The sequence below is a fragment of the Crotalus tigris genome, unplaced genomic scaffold (assembly GCF_016545835.1).
Source record: "Crotalus tigris isolate CLP2741 ecotype Arizona unplaced genomic scaffold, ASM1654583v1 scf7180000019692.1526454, whole genome shotgun sequence".
Classification (NCBI taxonomy): Eukaryota; Metazoa; Chordata; class Lepidosauria; order Squamata; family Viperidae; genus Crotalus; species Crotalus tigris.
In genome coordinates, this window is record NW_024097664.1 from 1,265,136 (window position 1) to 1,285,873 (window position 20,738).

At 47.2% G+C, this 20,738-nt stretch overlaps 1 protein-coding gene across 2 annotated transcripts in view; it reads right to left on the reverse strand.

The window, feature by feature from the left end:
• OLFM1 (olfactomedin 1) overlaps positions 1-20,738 on the reverse strand; it is a 60,392-nt gene that overhangs the window by 21,191 nt on the left and 18,463 nt on the right. The window contains exons 1-2 of one of the 2 annotated variants that reach the window (XM_039364238.1): positions 12,881-13,524; positions 5,408-5,557 (exon numbers count right to left, since the gene is read on the reverse strand). In XM_039364238.1, coding sequence (XP_039220172.1) covers positions 5,408-5,557; positions 12,881-13,030 — 300 coding nt within the window. In that variant the 5' untranslated portion in view covers positions 13,031-13,524. Of the gene's footprint in view, positions 1-5,407; positions 5,558-12,880; positions 13,525-20,738 lie in introns of those variants that run through there. The other variant, XM_039364239.1, reaches the window with a different exon arrangement.

Below are 20,738 nucleotides of genomic sequence, written 5' to 3' on the forward strand. Positions count from 1 at the left end.
GAATGTTTAAAGGAATATTTTACTTTAAATATGAACAAGGGAACATCAATGTCAATGGTCTGGGATGCAAGTAAAGCTTTTATGCGTGGTATTTTGATAAAAATGAATAATTTGCATAGACAGAAACAGATTCAGAAACGGAAAGACTTGGAAGAGGAGATTAAATTAAAAGAGAAACTTTTAATTTCAAATCCCTTAGATGAAAAGATTAAAGGAGCTTTAAAATTGTTAAAAACACAATTTAACATGCTGATGGCTGATCAAGCTGCAACTAATTTGCTATTTATGAAACAAAATACATTTTGTAATGCTAATAAACCAGGGAGATGGTTGGCTTATCAGTTAAGAAAAAAACAGAAACAGAGGAATATAGATAAAATAAATTATAATGGTAAATTGGTTTATCAGAAAGAATTGATTAAGAAATCTTTTTTAGAATACTATCAAAAATTATATAAGGGTACCAATATTCAAATTACAGATATAAATAATTATTTAGGCAAAGTCAACTTTCCTAAATTAACAGAAGATCAGGAAAAAAAGATTAACGGTTTAATTACTAAGGAAGAAATTGTTACAGCTATTAAACAATTGAAATTGGGCAAAGCGCCGGGTACGGATGGGTTGACATCTATTTATTATAAAGCTTTAGTAGAAGAGATGATCCAACCGTTGTGTGAACTGTTTAATAATTTATTACAGGGGTTAGAGATCCCTCCATCCTGGCGTAATGCATTTATATCATTGATTCCAAAAGATAGTCAAGATCTTACTTTGCCTAAAAATTATAGGCCTATATCTCTTTTAAATGTGGATTATAAAATTTTTGCAAAAATTTTAGCTAACAGGCTTATGGGGATCTTGCAGCAGTTTATACATAGGGATCAATCGGGTTTTATAACTGGAAGGTATATGAAGAATAACGTTAGACAAATTATTAATTTATTAGAGTATTTAGAAAAGAATAACCAAGTCTCTGCAGGCTTGATATTTTTGGATGCTGAAAAAGCCTTTGATCAAGTGAATTGGCAGTTTATGCTGTGTTTAATCAAGGAGATGAATTTTGGACAAAATATATTACAAGTATTATCCAATATATATCAAAAACAGACTGCTCAAATTATTGTAAATGGGGGTTTGTCAGAGGCTTTTGTAATAGAAAAAGGAACAAGACAGGGATGCCCGTTGTCTCCGTTATTGTTTGTTTTAACACTGGAAATTTTGTTGATTAAAATTCGGGAGTCTCAAGAAATAAAAGGAATAGAAATTAATAAAAAAGAATATAAATTAAGAGCCTTTGCAGATGACTTGGTTGTTACTTTGTCTCAACCTGTTTCTTCGGTGGTGAAATTATTACAATTGATTCAACAATATGGACGTGTTTCTGGCTTTAAAATTAATAATAATAAGACCAAAATATTAGCTAAAAACATGACTAATGGTGATAAACAGGCTCTAGTTAACTTAACAGACTTTGAAATTGTTGATAAGGTAAAATATTTGGGGGTTACATTATCTGCTTCTAATGTAAAATTGTATAAAAATAATTATGAAAAGCTGTGGATGGAGGTACAGAAGGATTTAAAAAACTGGAATAATTTACAGTTATCCCTTATGGGCAGAATTGCAGTTATTAAAATGAATGTCCTGCCAAAGTTTATTTTTTTGTTCCAAATGTTACCTATCTTAAAGAACGAACGTAATTTAGATGAATGGCAAAAAGGTATTAATAAATTTGTTTGGGCAGGGAAAAAACCAAGGGTGAAACTTAAAATAATGCAAGATTTTCGTGAGAGAGGTGGACTCAAGGTACCAAATATGAAATTGTATTATGATGCTGTAGTATTGACATTGATTAGCGATTGGGTGAATTTAACAAATACAGAAATACTTCATTTGGAAGGCTGGGACCTATTTTTTGGATGGCATGCCTATTTAATATTTAATAAAAAAGTGGATTGGGTTTTTAAGTCTCATATTATAAGAAACTCTTTGCTAAGAGTGTGGAGAAAGTATTATAAAAGTGACTTCAAAATACCATTATGGGCTATACCTCGGCATGCCATAGAAGGTATAAGGAAAGGGGTAAATATGGACAAGGTCTCTTACGTACAGTTATTAAGATGGGATGGCCAAGACTGGCAGTTAAAATCTTTGGAAGAATTAACACATGAAAACTTAACTTATTCATGGTTCCAATATAGACAAATAGTGGATAGATGGAAGATGGATTGTAAAATGGGCTGGCTTAGAGAAGATGGAATTTTTTTAAAACAAGTAAGAGATCAAAGGCCAACCCATATTAAGAGAGTTTATGGGGTTTTAGTGGAATTAGATTCAGAACTTGAACTAGTTAAAGATTGTATGATTAAATGGGCACAGAATATTGGTGAAACGATTTCAATGGATACTTGGGAACTTATTTGGATAAGAAATGTTAAATTCACACAAGCGCAAAATTTAAGAGAGAATTTTTATAAGATGTTTTATAGATGGCACCTTGACCCAAAGAAAATGTCCATTATGTACCCTAATCTACAGCCGAAATGCTGGAGATGTGGATATTTGGATGCTACCTATTACCATATTTGGTGGACGTGTAAGCATATAAAAGCTTTTTGGATTAAGATATGGTGGAATATTCAAAGAATTTTTAAAAGAAGGGTAAAATTTACTCCGCAATTATTTTTACTAGGTATTGTTATTGACTGTGATGCTAAGGAGGTTATATTGATGTTAAATTTGATTACAGCCGCTAGGTTGTTAATAGGACAATATTGGAAGAAGGAATCTTTGCCTACTTTACAAGAATGGTTTCATAAAGTTTCGTATTTGGCAGAAATGGCAAAGATTTCGGCTTTCTTAAAGGAGCAATCTCAAGAAAAATTTTTTGCGGTATGGGAAAAATGGATAAATTTTATACAACATAATTTGGATATGGAAAAATATTATTTAGCCTTTTTATAATTTGTAATGATTGTTTTTTCTTTCTTTCTTTCTTCTTTTTCTTTTTTATATATATACATTTTTAATGTATTATTATTCATATAATTTTTTTTTTTTTTATATATATATATGCTTTATTTTTCGTCTACTTTCTTCTTTCTTCTTTCTCTCTCTCTCTTCTCTTTTTATTTTTTTTTTTTCTTTTTTAGTATATATTATTCATTTTAAAGTTTATGTTATGTATATTATTTTATATATATTATTACTGTGATTTTTATTATTATTATTAATTATTTTATAAATTGCAAATGTTATTTTTAAAATATTTGTTAAATAATCCTATATTCAGTTCTGGGAAGTCGGGGGGGGGGGTGGGGTGGTTGGGGAGGGGGGGGTGGATTTTTATTTGTAAAACTTTTGAAAAATTTCAATAAAAAAAAAAAAAAAAAAAAAAAGAATCCTTCTGGTGGTGATGTTGCCTATCCTACATTTTTCCATCTTACCAAGAAGCAGGCTGTGGTCTACTCTGTCAAATGCCTTACAGTAGTCTAAGTATACTATGTCCACAGCATTTCACTGGTCCATGTCAAACTCACCGTGTCAAAGAATGCAGTAAGGAAGAGCTGCCCTGATTATCAATCCCTGGAACTTCAGTAACTTTCTGAACAAAGAACAAGGCAATTTATAACTCTGATGTATCAGTGCAGATCCTTCTTGCACTCTGTTCAGGAAGGTTTAGAAAGGCTGAGAAAGGCCTGGTTTAGCCACAGCTACAAAACACATCAAGAAAACAGAGCTGTGATATCCATTCCGCTTACAGAATATTGGCAACAGAAGAAAGACGCTATCATGTCCAGCACAAGGAATGGCACCCCCTTTAAACCAGGATTTCTCAACTTTGGCCCCTTGAAGATGTATGGAATGCTTGCCAGGGAGTTTTGAGAGTTGAGATCTACCCATCTTCAAGTGTCCAAGATTGAGTAGAACCGCCTTGAACAGTTCACGGTCCAGCAACCAAGATTTGAAGCTTTGCTACTGGAAAACATCTAAGGTGTTAAATTGCTTTACGCGTTATGATTGGGGGTGGGGAGAAGTCTATCACCATATTCATCAAAACCTGGCAGATCATATCCCAAATGCCAAGGATAATGATATGTTCAGTTGCCAGAATCTAATTAATTTGGGGAATGGAGGTGGAGAGATGATATTTCATAAAACTCTGCGCAATGGAAGCAATTAAACACTGAATTCCTTGATCTCGAATATTATCCTTCTGATCTCTGTGGACTGGAGGCTATTAAAAACAGATCACATGGATATAAAAAATATACTCAGGAATCCACAAATCATCCTTTTCTGTTACGGTTTGGTGATATCAAACCCATCCTTTTCAAGTCAGTTGAGTAAAACAAAGAGCGTAGCCTTGCATTTTAATGTTGCTGCTCACGTGTCTTTTTTTTTGGAAGCTGGTGCTTTGAACAAGTTCAAGCATTAAATTAATGAAGAGCAAAGTGGTTTGGGTCAATTGAAGGTTTAATACTTTCCTCTCTTAGAAGATTTATTTAGGACAATAGACTGGCTTTGATCTTTTCAGTTTTAATTAGCCAATATAGATTCAAGTCTCTTGAACATCAAATATATTTTCCCCGGTTCTCATCACGATAACGAGGGACACAGATTAATTGAAACCAACCAATATACCCTTTTTGTGGGCCCTCATGTATAAAAAAGAAAGGTAAATCTTTACCTTTACTATTATTCCCTGACTATTCAGGAATTTTAAAGTTAGCACACTTCATCACTGGGTTCCCAATTGCAAATTTGGAAACAACAATAGCTGTCCATGTGAGACACACAATTGCATGGGTAGCTGGCAGCTCCAAGCCCAAACAAGAGGCACTGATTTTTCTCTAAAAGAGTCAAATTCCAAATATGGAAGGAAAAAATTCAAAATATTATTTTCCTAAAATGTTGTAACTAAAATTTAAGTGGCGAAAGGAGATATAACACAGAGGCCTTTGAATAATACTCTGTTATAAAGAAGAGGTTGCCCATAAAATGTACACTCTTCAGCCCCCCCTGACTCCCCACAAGCGGTCTGTCTCAAATTCTGCAGCCTAGCAAATAAGTCCACTAAATTTAGTAGCAATGAAAAAATTTGATTTAAACGTTTGACACCTTAAATTTACTCTACCGGTAAATCAACTGAAGTCATCATTGATCATCAGAATCCTGAGATACATTAAAACTTCTAGCACTTTATTTCACGCCCTCAACTCTGGGCATGAGTTCAAATGCTGTTATGACAGTTTAAACGCCCCCCCCCGCCCCCCTTCTCTAGACGAACCTCACCTGATTCATATTCATTTTGCAACTCAGCTTGGCAATTGCAGTTTGCATTTCTACAAGTCGAAGGCGCAGCTATACCTGCCCTCCGGAGCCACCAGACCCATTTATTTACCTTTTCCAACAGCTGTCGTAGCTGCTTTGTCCTGGCATCCCGCGAGCACATCGTCTGCTGAGGCGCCACCACTGTGCATATGCATCGTCCTTCACTGTCCTGAGCAGAACTGTACACCTGCCAGCCTTCCTCAGGATTGGTGGGCAACACCTGGTTTGACACACGAGAGAGGGCCCATAAGGCTGGTCTCAGGGGGCAAAGAACTAGAACGCTTAGCAAACGGAGAGGGGCAAGGGAAGCAGAAGGAAGACGGCATTCCGAAACAAACTGCTAGCAGTTTTAACGAAGTGCTTCATGTAATCAATAATCAGTAATACTCTCATTTTACATACATCTCGGGAAAACCCACCCTGCAAGGCAGGCCAAGGTAGCATGCTGCAATTAGGGCACCTGAGTGAATCTGCTCGAAAATCAAGGCTGTCCCAATTTACAATTCAGAGTCTCAGCTCCACTGCACCATTCGTTCAGGCTGAGCTCCCCCCACAGGCTTTGCTCTGGCTCAGTGCAAGGGAAGGGAAGGGAAGGGAAAGGAAGGAGCAGCTGGGACCCAAGCAGCTCCCTTGGAGCAGAAGAGCCCATCCCTTGGTGGGAAGCCTCGTCTGGCCCCGGGACAGCCAGTCTTGCTTCCTTTCCCGCACCATAAAGCCTTGCAAGTCACATCACAAAGAGCCATTTGGGCAACCAAGCGCTGTGGTGGCCACAGAACTGCCAGTTGGAAGTGCCGTTTACCTACTGCTTGGGGTTCTCTTCTCGGCGTCTCCCGACATGTCTGAGTTCACAGTCCCAGGTCTCCATACGTGACAAAGACATGGGAGGACTTGCAAGCGACATCCTAGCGGCAACTCTGAAAGCAAAAGGGCTCCTGCCTCTGTGCTCCCCTTGGAAGGCTTAACCCACTTTATTCTCTCCCTCCTGCCTGTGTGGAAGATATGCTGGAGAGGGAAGCAGGGGTATTGCTCACCTGGTCCCCTACAATCCCCAAGGGGCTGTAGAATATAAACTCTCTCTTTGCAAGGAGCAAAGCCCATTGCAGCCACCGTGTGAATTCACCCTTGCTTGTCTGAGACAAGTTGATTTCCTACAACGGCAGCAAGGAAGATGGCTCAGCCCTGCTCCTCCCCACAAACAGACCTTGCTGGCCAGCAGAACCCGACAAGGGCAAAGCTGACCCAGCTCCTGGCTAACCGGTGGAGAGAAGTCAATACGAGATTCTACTCAGCCGTGGAGGCAGGAGGCCTCTGTCCTTTGAAGACCCCCTTCAGAGAATCAGGCAATGCCGACCCCCCCTCTCTAACATGGCCATAAAACAGCTTAGACTGCAGTGTTTCTCAACCTTGACCATTTTAAGGCATGTGGACTTCAACTCCCAGAATTCCACAGCCAGCAATGCTGGCTGTGGAATTCTGGGAGTTGAAGTCCACATGCCTTAAAATGGTCAAGGTTGAGAAACACTGGCTTAGAGGCTGCTCAGATTTTCCAAGCACTTTGTGTTCTGAAGAATGGCTGCAGGGTCTATTTTTGCTAGCCACATAAATAATTAACTGCCTTAAAAGCCTCTTTATCGCTAGTCTGTTCCCAGGAAGAGGAGGAGGAGGAAGAGGAGGAGGAGGAAGAGAAGCACAAAAGAAAAAATTTCCTTTGGCTGACATGCTGAGAGGTTTCAGGGGTGAGGTCTCCAACCGCAGCCCTTGGGAGACGTCTACCCGGGTCAGGCAATGTCTTCCGAAGCCCCCAGAGGACACAGATAGTGAGGGGTTCCCACCATTTCCAGGGGTCTTCCTCAGACAAAGTGTTATCAAAAGGAGAACTGGTTCCAGGAGAAGCCATCTTGGTGATGTCCAAGAATCCATGCTGCTTCAGTTTCTTCCATTAGAGGATTTTTAAAAATCAAAGAAAGAAAGAAAGAAAGAAAGAAAGAAAGAAAGAAAGAAAGAAAGAAAGAAAGAAAGAAAGGAAGAAAGAAAGGAAGGAAGGAAAAAGAGGGAGGGAGGTAAGGAAGGAAGAGAAAGAAAGGAAGGAAGGAAGGAAGGAAGGAAGGAAGGAAGGAAGGAAGGAAGGAAAAAGAGGGAGGGAGGGAGGGAAGGAAGAGAAAGAAAGAAAGAAAGAAAGGAAGGAAGGAAGGAAGGAAGGAAGGAAGGAAGGAAGGAAGGAAGGAAGAGGGAGGGTGGGAAGGAAGGAAGACAAAGAAAGAAAGAAAGAAAGAAAGAAAGAAAGAAAGGAAGAGGGAGGGAGGGAGAGAAGGAAGGAAGACAAAGAAAGAAAGGAAGGAAGGAAGGAAGGAAGGAAGGAAGGAAGGAAGGAAGGAAGAGGGAGGGAGGGAAGGAAGACAAAGAAAGAAAGAAAGAAAGGAAGGAAGGAAGGAAGGAAGAGAAAGAAAGGAAGGAAGGAAAGAAGGAAGGAAGGAAGGAAGGAAAAAGAGGGAGGGAGGGAGGGAAGGAAGGAAGACAAAGAAAGAAAGAAAGAAAGGAAGGAAGGGAGGAAGGGAGGGAGGAAGAGGGAGGGAGGGAGGGAGGGAGGGAGGGAGGGAAGGAAGGACATGGTCCCAACTGGGTCCAATCCATGTGTCAATCCTGGCTGGGTCAGAAACACATTGCTGCAAGAGGAATGGGCTGACGAGCGCCTGCTGACAACCCCACAGCTCTTTCTTGCTCAGCAAGAACTCAGAGACCTCCCCCCCTTCTGCTGATAACGTCCTGCTCGGTGGCAGAGCTAAGAGGGCAATAAATCAACCCAATTGGCGTATCTGCTTAATTGGCTCTCTGGCTCCCCAGCAGAAGGCAGTAAATTTTGCCTTCTGCCCCGACCTTGTTCAGCCACTCCGACTGGATTGGGAGGAAGGTCTTTTGACCCGGCCAAGGGACCTATTTGCTTGCCACTATCCTTTCGGCCACCTGCCTCACCAGGCCGCTGGTGAGGATAAAGCCGGCTAACTCCGTGATGTGGTTTAACCTATTCTGAACTCGCTAAGTTTCCAAACGCAAAGCAGTATCTGAACTGAACACTGACCGTACTGGGTCCCATCCAAGGCCTCGGTCTGGCCAAAAGGCTGCCAATGCTGTGGCTGCTGTTTTGATCTGCTCCAGCTCAGAAAACGCCCTGCTCCTTCTGCTGCTGGGCAGACTGGAACAGACCGAGCCAGGTGGGCCAGGATGGGGATGGAGAATGGGAAAGTGGTGGCGGAGATCCTCCATCTCTTCTCCGGAGGGGACCCTTGTCCAGAAGGATCTAAGCAGAACTGACAAAAGGAGGGAAGGGCAAGTGGAGAGAAGCAACGGGGTGGTTGGGGAGACTGGCTGGCACCAGGAAGTTTAAGTCTTCAGGATGAGACCAATTTATTTATTTATTTATTTATGAGACTTATATACCGCTTTAAGTGCAAGGACTCTCTAAGCGGCGTACACCAGTAAGCAATGTATATATATATATATTTACATTGCCCCCAACAATCTGGGTCCTCATTTTACCTACCCCAGAAGGATGGAAGGGCTGAGTCAACTTTGAGCCGGTGAGATTTGAACCGCTGACCTGCTGAACACAGTCAGCTAAAGTGGCCTGCAGGACTGCACTCTCACTGCTGCGCCACCTCGGCTCAATGAATCTTGAAAGGGTTGTCAGAGGGACATGGTCATCTCCGAGAAATCATGGAGGGTCAGAATAGTGCCAGAGAGTGGAGGATGGTCAATTTTGGTCTCATCTTCAAAATGGTGGAAAAGAGAACCTGGGCAATCACTAACCAGCCAGCATTGCAACCAACATCAGGCAAAATTTTGGAAAAGATTATTAAATAGGGGTTTTTCCCCCCAAGCACTTGGAAAAGAATGCGCTGCTTGGTAAGAGGCAACGTGGATTCCTTAGGAACAAAACTTTCCAAGCTCCACCTGATCTCCTTTTTTGAAAGGCTGACCTCCACTGACCGACGGAGGGTGCCTTGTCTTCAGCAATGCAAGTGACGAAGTGGCCCGGAGGGTCCGAGGAGAGGGCAAAATGTGGGCCAGGGGGCTGGGATCATCAGATGGGCAGAGCTGGCTGCACAGTTGTACCCAGCTGAGTGTCAGAGGTATCCAGGGAGAGAGGAAGGGCGGAGGGGGAACGGAGGGCCCTTCGGTACATTTATATTTATACATGACTTGGGAAAATGCTCAGGAAACATGATAGTCAAGTTCAGCAAGGGATACAGCTACCTGGGAGGATTCAGAAGGATCTTGATAAGTTGGAATGTTGGGCAAAAAAAATCCCGCTTGGGGAAGCATTTCACTAAGGGCAGCCGGTAAGGAAGAACAAAGGCCAGTGGTAGGAGGAGGATTCAAGATGGGGGTGGGGGCTTCTCTCTGCTGGAGGGGCACCACTTCTCAGGAAGACCTGGGAGGCAGTGGGTGGACTGGATAATGTCCTCCCATGCTATGGTTCTATGAAACTCCCAAATAGATGCAGTCGTGAGATTTTTAGGGACAGACGCTGCTGCTGTCGGAGCACATGATAGGAGCATGCTTTTTCTTTCAAACACTCAGCCAATTATGAAAAACACCCACACAGTGTTTATGTGGGGGCTGCAGACCTCCATCTGTGCCTCCAAATGTCCAATGCACAAGCAGCAGCTTCCCACATTTCTCCCCCCCCCCCGATCTAATTGCTGGGAGGGGGGCCGCTCAGTAGCAGCTGGGGCAAACCTGGGGCTCACAGGTTTGGGCAAAATGAGGAACAAGGTGAAGCGTCCCCTTTGCAGAGGGCTCTTTACTCCGCAGCAATCAATGAGTACCTCAGAACTTTCCCCCCTTGAGCTGTTACGTAAAACAACTATTTCCTGCTATCGACGCTGCGGGAGAGGAATGGGGCGTGCGGATCTCCCTCTTCTTCATTTGGGAAGGAGCCACGCAGGCCACCTCATGGTTCAGCCGAATAAAGGGCCGAATGGCTTCCCTTCCCATAGCCGTTTGCTTTGCAAGGCCTTTGGGGCAGGGAAAGCCACCTGCCAGCTCTTGGCATGCTGCTGGGCACCCACCTTGCCAAGTCTACCTGTGCCCCTGCTGCCCACGGGGGTCCTCTTGGAACAGTGTTACACACAGAGGAACTGGCAGGCCTTCCAAGGGGGACCATTCACACCACACACAGACACCCAATCCACTTTGGATCATAAACAGCATTCAAGGAAAGTGGGAAGGGAAGGGAAGGGAAGGGAAGGGAAGAGAAGAGAAGAGAAGAGAAGGTCCAGGAACTAGATATGTAGGAATATCTCCTTCTTAGTCCAGTTTTATGCTGAATTTGCAGAAGGAAGGGAAGGGAAGGGAAGGGAAGGGAAGGGAAGAGAAGAGAAGAGAAGAGAAGAGAAGAGAAGAGAAGAGAAGAGAAGAGGCAATCGCCCAACCTCTTTTAAGTCCCACCAATTCCTTGATAGCCAGTTTGGTGTGGTGGTGAAGGCCCCAGGCTAGAGACCAGGAGCTGGTGAGTTCCTTGTCCCACCAAGCTGACCTTGTGCCAGTCACCGTCTCAACCCTAGGAAGCAGGCAATGGCAAACCACTTCCAGAAAACCTTTCCAAGAAAATGGCAGGGACTAGTCCCGTCAGTTGCCAGGAGTCTCACACACACAATTGGGGGGTGGAGAGCTTCCGCCATCAAAGAGTGCAGAGCTACAGCCACATCTATGCTCAGGATTCAGCAAGGAAGCAATCGGTCAGCGCTTTCTTTCATGTCCTTGCAGGACCTCAAGAGTCTAACATCCAAATAGTCCAGAAAGCCAGGGCCTTCCGTTGATGAGCGTGGCTCCAAGGCATAGGACTGGTCAGGGGTCATCGGTGAAGGCAAGAAGAAGGGGAGAGGATTCAGCCACAGGCAACCACACCCCTCCTGATCTCCTGGCCGGGCTCACCTGCCGTTGCCCTCAGCTCCAGGGACACAGCCCAGCCCAGGAGGCCAAAGTCTTCAAAACCAACTTCTGCAGACGCCCTCAGTGCTCAGTGGGGTCCTCCTTTGGCACCCCCTCATTCTTTATGTCCACCCAAAGCCTCTCTCTTTCCCACTTGCCTAAAGATGCCAACAGCTTATCTGGTCAAACTGACTTTGGTCTTCTTCCTTGGGCAGGAGAGTGTGCGTGGGGGTGGGGGGGGTGAGGCAAAGCGAAGCCTTGAATGTAAACTGTTATATATATATATATATATATATATATATATATATATATATATATATATATATATATATATATATATTTTTTTCTGAGGTTTTCGCGGGTATTTGTATATAGGTCTTTGGTTGTTCGGGTTTTCTCCCGCGTAAAATTGGAAGTGTCTTGGCAACGTTTCGACGAAGTCACATTCGTCATCTTCAGGCTGGTGTTTTTAGCTTCTTGCTTTGAGCAGCAATGTGTGGTTGAAGATGATGAATGTGACTTCGTCGAAACGTTGCCAAGACACTTCCAATTTTACGCGGGAGAAAACCCGAACAACCAAAGACCTAATATATATATATATATATATATATATATATATATATATATATATATATTCTAAATCAGCCAGTAGACATTTGTAAGGAGGGAAGCCCGCCTGAATCTCAACCCCATAATTTGTAGCTGAAGAGGGGAAAGACACCTCCACCCAAACCAGCCCCCTCTTCCTCTGAAATCCTCTAAAGAGCCCCTGGAGGAATTAGATGAGCAAGACCCACTTAAGCCAGTGATGGAAACCACGGACGGACCTTGCCCTGGGTGGACGGGACTGGGCAGAAACCTGGAAGAAAAGAAGGGGGCTGTGTCCCCCCCCCCTCGGACTCTCTAGATTTATCCGACATCTTCTGTGAAAAATCCCTTCCGTTTTTTGTGCGGTGAGCCCCCTCCCCATTTTTTGGTTTAATGCACAGTAAAGTCTTTGATGGGGGGGGGGGGGCTTTGATTCATACTCTTTGCAAAACTGGCCTCAGGATGGGCAGACACACACACGCGCACATACACACACACATATATCCCAGAGACCGATTTGCACACACACACACACACACACACACCGCCCATCTACACCTCACCCCCCCTCCTCGTCTCTGCCCCCCCCCTTAGGTTCACCTGGGCTTCCTTTCCCGCCCGCGGGCCTCTCCTTGGAGGCCGAAGCGGCCACGGGGGCGTCTCCTCCTCCTGCCCCCTCGTCCTTTCCGGGGGCGCATGGGGGGCGCCCCAGACTTTTCTCCATCAGCTCCTGCGGAGCTTTTTTCCCACGACCCGTTTCCCCCGCTTGGAGAGAGCTCACCGCTCAATCCGGAGGGGGGCCGGCAGAATAGGCGGCCGGGGCTTCGGGGACGCGACCCGTCGGGCCGCCCGGCTGCACTCAAACTTGGCGGGCGGGCGGGTGGCCCGGCCCCGCTTTCCTCCCCGCGTCCCCATCCCCGGCGTCCCCCCGGTGCCGCCCTCGCCCGTCCTGGGGGCTGCGGCTGCGCCGGGCGGCCCCTGCCGGATGGCTGCGGCGGGCCGGCCGCGACGGCGCGTGACTCACGCCGGTGCTGCGGTCCAAGGTGCCCGCCGAGGCGGCGCTCAGCTTGGTGGTGTTGAGCCCCACGAGCGAGGGCAGCGTCTGCGACATCCAGTTGGTGATCATGGCCATCGTGCTCAGCACCACGCCGATCTTCAGCAGCGGCACCGACATGGTCCCGGCAGGGCGCGCCCGCCCCTTCCTCGCACCCGCCGCCGCTGGGGCGCTCCGCCCGCCGCCGCCGCCGCCGCCTTCATTCCCAGCCGGGCTGCCTGCGCCCCGCGGGGCCAGACGCTGCGCCCCGCCGGTCGGCCGGAGCGCCGCCCCGCCGTGGCCGCTGCATGGCCGCCTGAGCGCTGCCCGCTCGCCTCCCCGCCGCCGCCGCCCTGCAGCTCCCGCGGCCGGCAACGTCTGCGCCGAGCCGAACGGGCGATCTGGCAGCCGGCGGCTCCGCGCCGACTCTCCGCCGACCCGCCGGCAGCGCGCGCGGGACTGAGAGGCGGAGCCCAGCCGGGGTGGCCAGCCAGATGCGCGGCTGCTGATGTCAGGCCTGGCGGAGCCCCCGCCGCCGCCGCCGCCGCCGCCTCCTTGCTGCCCTCTGGCGGCCCAGGCGGGGAGGGGCCGGCGCCAGCCCGAGAGCCCCAGCCCCGGCCTGCAAGGACCCCCGTCGGCCGCCTCAGGCCTGGCCCCGGCCCTCTCCGAGCGCCGCTCTGCCCGACGGCGCCCCCCCCCGCTTCTCCTGGAGCCAACTCCGGGCCCGGCCGCGATAGGCCCCGCCAGAAGCCGAAGCGCTCGGTCCGGACTCTGCTCTCGGTGCCTTTGTGCCTGTGGCCCCTGGGCAGCCCCTCTTGCCCCTCCACAAGCTGGCCTTCGGAGAGTCAAAGGGGGGGGGGTCTCCTGCCTGGGAAAAGGCCCAGCGCCAGGGCCGGTTGCCCTGCGAAGCCTCCAGCTGCTGACGGCAGGTTGGAGGCCTGCAGTGGAGGAGCATTGTCCATGGCAGTGGTTCTCAACCTTTCTAATGCCGCGACCCCATAAATACAGTTCCCCATGTTGTGGTGACCCCCCAACCACTTATACATCACCGGGTGCCAGGGGCGTGGCCAAAGAAAAGGGGGAAAAATGGCGGACAGCCTTGTTTGGCGACCCCCGTGAAATGGTCGTTCGACCCCAAATGGGGTCCCGACCCACAGGTTGAGAACCACTGGTCTATGGGGTCGCGATGGGTCGGACACGACTTCGCAATTAACAACAACAACAAAGTGGAGGAGCAGCTGTGGCTGAGATAGCCACACAGCGGTTTGCCCGAGGTGCCATGGTTATTCATGACTGATGTTCCTCCTCTGACACCCACAAAATGAATGGCGACCCTTTGATCTGCCAGGCTCAATCTGGGGTCCCCTTGATGTGCGGAGGCCGGGAGACTCTGCACGTCAAGGAAACCATCACTGGGGCTCTGACAGGTGAATGGGGAGGAAACTTCCCTCCCTGTTATCCCAAGAATCAAAGAAACAAACCGCAAACCACCCACAAGAGTGGGGACGGATTCGTGTCAACATCAATGACAACAAAACCTGAACATCTCAAGTTTGACTACTGAGTTACTCCAAATGCAGCGGTTGTCAAGGGCAAAAACCTCCCTTTGGTTCTTCCAAAAGAACTACGCATTGTAGAGGATTGGTCACAGAAAAGCTTCTTCCCATCCTTACAAATCCAGTTCAGATGGTCTTGGCCAGGGGTAGGCAACCTTGGCTCTTTTATGACTCGTGGACTTCAATTCCCAGAATTCCTGAGCCAGCACGGCTCAGCTTGGAAACCTTTCCCTTTCCCCTCAGCATGGCTGGCTCAGGAATTCTGGGAGTTGAAGCCCACCAGTCATAAAAGAGCCAAGGTTGCCTACCCCTGATCATGGCAGACGTTCACCCTTGTGCTTCATGGGAAAGGTCCGGTGAGTGGACTCACACAGGTTTGCTTTTAAACTTGACGATGCTTTTCGTGGCTTGGTGATTCTGGGCAACTGCTTTGGTTCAAGGTGTTTTGCAGACCAGCAACAAAATTCCGAAACCAAGATAAGCTTGTTTGGTGAAGGCATCTTAAGAGTCTCCTTGCAGACCAGCTGCTCTAAGGCAGGGGCTCACCTGGTGCTTCTTCAGGAAGGATGGGTGGGCTTTGGTGCCCTCTCCCAGCCGACACTGGCACAGCAGGCCCCCAGCTGGGAGGAGGGCACAGTCACCCTGCCTTGGCAGTCAAGCTGGGGAAGGGGAGGAAAAACAAGCCCCCCAAGAGGACTGGGCAGGCAGGAGGTTTAGCTGGACGTCAGGGAGTCCAAGTTCTTGGCCAAGGAAACAGGCTGCGACAGGAAGTGAGGAGTCCGTTACTTGGAGCAGAGATGGTGTCCTGGATTGTGCACTGAGCAGTGGGTGGGAGAACATAACCTCTGCGGCCGTTTCAAGAATGGATGGAGAATGAAATCCTGGCACTCTTTGGGACACGAAATCCTATTTGTCTGCCCGGGAGGTGGCAGAGCAGAGATTCCCAGCTTCTCTGGCTATGAATCCACGGGGGACGGTGGGAGCCCTTTGTGGGCATCCTCCCAACTCCCCCGGCTCCTTTTGTGGGATCAATCTCAGAAAAAGAACCGGGAGGCCCCTGCAAGTGCTATCCAGAAACAGCTAGAGGTTGGCTGGGTCTCTGTGTGGAGAAGTCTCCTCTTCAATCTCTCATTCACTGAATCTGGTCAGGGAGAAGACAGCTGTGTGCATTCATGGGGAAAGCTGTTTGACCAGGAGGTTGTTTTTGCAGACTTTGACCCAGAAAAGGGATCCGTTCAATAACCAGGTTAAATGTAGGGTACAAACTCAGCTGGGCTACCAGTAGGCTTGCCTCTTTGGACCCTGTCCACTTGGTTGGGGGAGATCTCCTTGACCACCAACCTCTTCTCCTGGGTCTCTGAGAAAGATCCCTCCATTTGTTCAGGATCTGCTCCTTTCGTTTCTGTTTCGTTAAGTATGTGTTGGCTGGGTTCACCCCTCCAACTAATTTGGGACAGGGAAACATCATTGGTATGTGCATATAGCACACTGTATCCAACAGTCTTAAGGTAATGGTTGCATTCACACAAACTGCTCAGATCAGGTCTGAGTTCCCACAACAGGAGAACCACAAAATACCCATTCCATTCGAGTCCTGCCTAACGCATGGTGTGACCTTGCACATCTGTCCGAGAGATGTGTTTTCTCACATTCGTCTGCGGATTGAAATCGGGGGGACCTGGGAGGTAAGAAGATGGCCCCCAACATTCCAGGTATTGGAATAATCTTTTTTTTTTAATTCAAAACCTGCAGCTGGATTTACACGTGGGGTGACTGCCAGAAAAACTAGGGATTTTCAAAGACACAGAAGTCAAATAGGACACAAGTGACTATACCTTTCCAGCCACCAAATGGGTTAAAATACCAAAAAGAAATAAATTGAGGCAGCCACCTCATCCCTTAGATGAGCTCTTGGAGTCTGCTTTGTTGATTTAATTAGGAAACAATGCAGTTATTCTCCGTTTTAGCTCATCTGTTGACTTATACCTTGCTTTTCCTCCAGGGGCTCCAGATGTGCAACCTTTTGTGAAGGCTGCCTTCTGTTCTGATTCCTCAACAACCATCTTGTGAGGTGGGTTGAGCAGAGAGACTATGGCAGGCCTGAAGCCCCAGGGAGGGAGGACTTGAACCCTCGTCCCAATTCCTTCCCTTCCCTACTGACCCCCTCTTCTAACACACCTCCTGCCCCACCTGGAGCAGGGCTGGAAGGAAGCTTGCGAGGGCTCATCCGGCCCCAGTTGTGAACAGCTGCCAGCTGTAGTCTTGTGGAAAAAGTAAAAGAACTTTAAAAAAAATAAAGGACTTTTACGAATTCCAAGGGTGAAACAGAGAGGTTTATTTTTGCGCAAAGGTTCAGAAGTGATTAACAATCAACAAATTTCTGAACCAGGGGGAGGGTCCAAACTACAATCTTTATAGCTCTTTCTTTCTAAGGAACAAAGGGAGTATTCATGGAATCTTACATTGTATATGGAACCTACATTGTATAATTTTCAGTTAGTTTCTCAATCAATAGAAGGTTTCAGTTTTATACAACGTTTCTCAATATGCATTAGGTCATTACAGCTATTGCTAACAGCTTTCTTCCAGGAATTATGCAGACACATCATTTTGCTTTTAGTGATTTCTTTCATTATCATCATTATTATTATGCTTATTTATTTTTATTCTATCTTATTCTATTTCTTTCCATTTTAGTAGGAAGCAGAGGAGTGCCTGACTGGGTCAAAGGGCGCCTTGGCAATTGGATTCTGGCTCCCTGGTCCAGGACTGGCCCAGAATGAAAAGGGGGAGGCAGGGGGCCAATTGGATTAGGGGCGGGGGGGGGGCTCCCTTGGCTTCTGCTCAGAATGTGAGGCAGTTTGGCAGACTCCAGCCCTCCTGGGGCCTCTTGGAAAACCTCACCACCACCCCACCGGGCAGAGCGGCCTTTTCTCGTGGTATTTGTCCTGGCTTTGTGTGGACCACACTTTCTGGAGGCAGCTGGCCTTGAATCGCCGATGGTTCCAGCCACAGGCAGTTGCATCCGTGTGTGGGCTGCACACTGATGGCCGCAGAGGAAAGCAGAGCTGGTGGGCAAGTCTCTCTCTTTTTCGGGAAATGACAATTTATTTTAAATGAGAACAGGTGGCTCTCTGCTAGGCATTTGAAGTGCCATTAGAATATGTCTGCTTTAGTCTAATTTGCAAACACGGAGTCAGCAGGCAGCCTGTCCCCCTTTCTCACTGTTCCTTGTTCTGTTTTTCTGTTTCCCCATCAGGGAATTGATCTGGGAGATCAATTGGACCTGCAGCTTTGGACTCCTTTGGGGGACAGAAGGGATCCTCCCCTCTGAGGTGGCAAGACTCTGGCTTCAAGGGTAGGTTTAGGGCATCCCTGACTCTCCCCCCGCCCTTCCCTTCCCCACTCTTATTCTCCTCTCCATTCTTTGTCTTCTTCTTTCCTTTTTTGGTATGGGCACAAACTGTCCCCAAAACAACAATAGGCTTAGACTTATATACCACTTCACAGTGCTTTACTCTAAGCAGCTTACAGAGTCAGCATGTTGCCAACAATCTGGGTCTTCATTTTACTGACTTCGGAAGGATGGAAGGCTGAATCAACCTTGAGCTGGTGAGAATCGAACTGCTAACGGTCGGCAGAATTAGCCTGCAATGCTGCATTCTACCCACTGCGCCACCATGGCTCTTCAAAATAGCTATTCCCACATGGCTGTTTTAACCAAAAGGGGCATTATGCTTCTCTGAGAATTAACTAGCTGACCTCACTTGTTCTTTCTTTGTGGGGGAGAGGCATCTACTCCCATCATCCAGCAGTTTGGCCATCAATGTCTATAGCAGTGGTTCTCAACCTTTTTAATGCCGCAACCCCCAACCGGTCGTAAGTCGAGGACTACTCAACTGGTCGTAAGTCGAGGACTACTCAACTGGTGCAGCACCATTTGCAGAATGGGACTTTGGGCGGGCTCAGCAAGGCAGAGACAGCCTGGACAATTCCTATTGGCTTTTGAAAGCCAATAGAATTAGACTCTATTCAAGAGAGTCTATTCTATTGGCTTTCAAAAGCCAATAGAATAAAAGGGAGTAGCACAGCTAAGGAAAAGGGGGAAAAATGGCGGACTGCGTTGTTTGGCGACCCCCGTGAAATGGTCGTTCGACCCCAAATGGGATCCCGACCCACAGGTTGAGAACCACTGGTCTATAGTATTGCCAAGTGATCAAAAAAGACGCGGAGGGTGAGATGTCAGTGGACCCCGTGACAAGGTTGTAGGTCAGCATTTCTCAACCCCAGGAACTCAAAGATGAGTGGCTTTCAACTGTGGCTGGGGAATTCTGGGAGTTGAAGTTCACACACTTAAAAGGTATTGAAGCTGAGCTACTCCATTCTGGGTCATTCCTGATACGGATGAACTTTCACCAGTGCCCTCAATCTTTGCTCAGGTGAGACTCTCCTTCACATGAAGTACAAGTTTTTCTCTGTAATTCTGAGCTTCAGGAGTCACTTCGATTCTGGTAGAAATGGCACTCTGGGTGTCTCCTGCTTTTCAAAGGGCAGAGAAGCCCTGGAATTGTGTCAGCCTCAGAAGAAGGATGGACAGAAGTGAGGAAGGCAAAACATGGGGCTACCCTTGAAGAGCGTTCGGAGGCTGCAGTTGGTTCAGAATGCAGCCGCGAGAGCGATTGTGGGTGCACCAAAGTACACCCACGTGTCACCTATCCTCCGTGAGCTGCACTGGCTTCCTGTGGGTCTCCGGACACAATTCAAGGTGTTGGTTGTCACCTTTAAAGCCCTTCGTGGCTTAGGACCAGGTTACTTACAGGACCGCATACTGCCGCATAGTTCCCAGAGACCGGTGAGGTCCCACAGATTGGACCTCCTTCAGGTCCCGTCGGCCAGACAATGTCGGCTGGCGGGCCCTCGGGGAAGGGCCTTTTCTGTGGTGGCTCCGACGTGGTGGAATCAACTTCCCCCCGAGATTCGAACTACTCCCACCTTGCCGGCCTTCAAGAAAGCTATTAAAACTCTCCTGTTCTGGCAGGCCTGGGGTTGATGTCCCCGGGGGGGGGGGGAGCGGGATTCGATTGGGACATGCTGGGTGAATGTATTCATTTTTAATTGTTATACTTGTTTTAATTTTGTACGCCACCCTGAGTCCCTAGGGATTGGGCGGCATATAAATTTTACTAATAAATAAATAAAATACAACATTTGCCGTTCTTCCAGCTTAATGTTTTTCTAAAAAATATATGGAGAAATCTCTTCTCTTGTATTCAGAGGAGGTGAGGATTTTCAGCTCCTGAAAGAGCCAGAGGTGGAGGGAACTGGATTTCTCATTCTAACATTTGCACAATTTTCCTCTCCTGAAGGTGAAATTAATTTATGCTATGCCATGGTTGCAACCTAGCTGCTACCTTCCTTAGTGCCTGCTAGGCCACCTGTCTTACCTGATGTTAATTAATAAATAAATAAATTTAACGCGCACAAATTAATTTAATTTAAAAAATAAATTGACGGCTGGCATTGAAAACAAAATGCCACCATGTGGTATGCTTTTCACATCCAGGAATGCTGCTTGCCTAACCCCCATCCCCATCCCCGGCTCCAGAGCAGGGAGGGACTGCAGAACAGGCCCAGATTGGGAAGAGAGGAACTGCAGGGACCAATTGCCAGAGGGTGACCTGTTATCCACCCAGCACCTCAGTGTTCTCATCTCTACAGCATCACATTGGCTGCTGGTGGTCTGGTTGAGGAAGTTGGGTTTGGGGAAAACGAAAGAACTGCTTTGCACTTTGAGCAGGACCTTCAGATTCTGCCTGATTTTTTTGTACCCACTATCTCTCAATAAAAGTTCTTTTGATTAACTGTAATAGAGTCAAGAGTTTTGCTTTCCTGGGGGACCAGCTGGGGCAGGTCCTTACAAGCGGTATATAAGTCTAGGTTCTACTGCTATTAATGAAAAGAAGAACCAGAGGTGACACTGATCCGATATCTAAGGAGGTGCCACAAAGAAGAGAGAGTCAACCTTTTCTCCAAGGCAGGACAAGACACAACGGATGGAAACTAATCAAGGAGAGAAGCAACCTAGAACTAAGGAGAAACTTCCTAACAGTGAGAACAATTCATCAGTGGAACGCCTTCCCTCCAGAAGTTGTGCATACTCCATCACTGGAGGTTTTTAAGAAGAGACTGGACAGCCACCTGTCTGAAATGGTATAGGGTTTCTTGTCTGAAATGGTATAGAGGATGGACTAGAAGACAACAGCTTTGCTTTCCTGAGGGACCAGCTAGGGTGG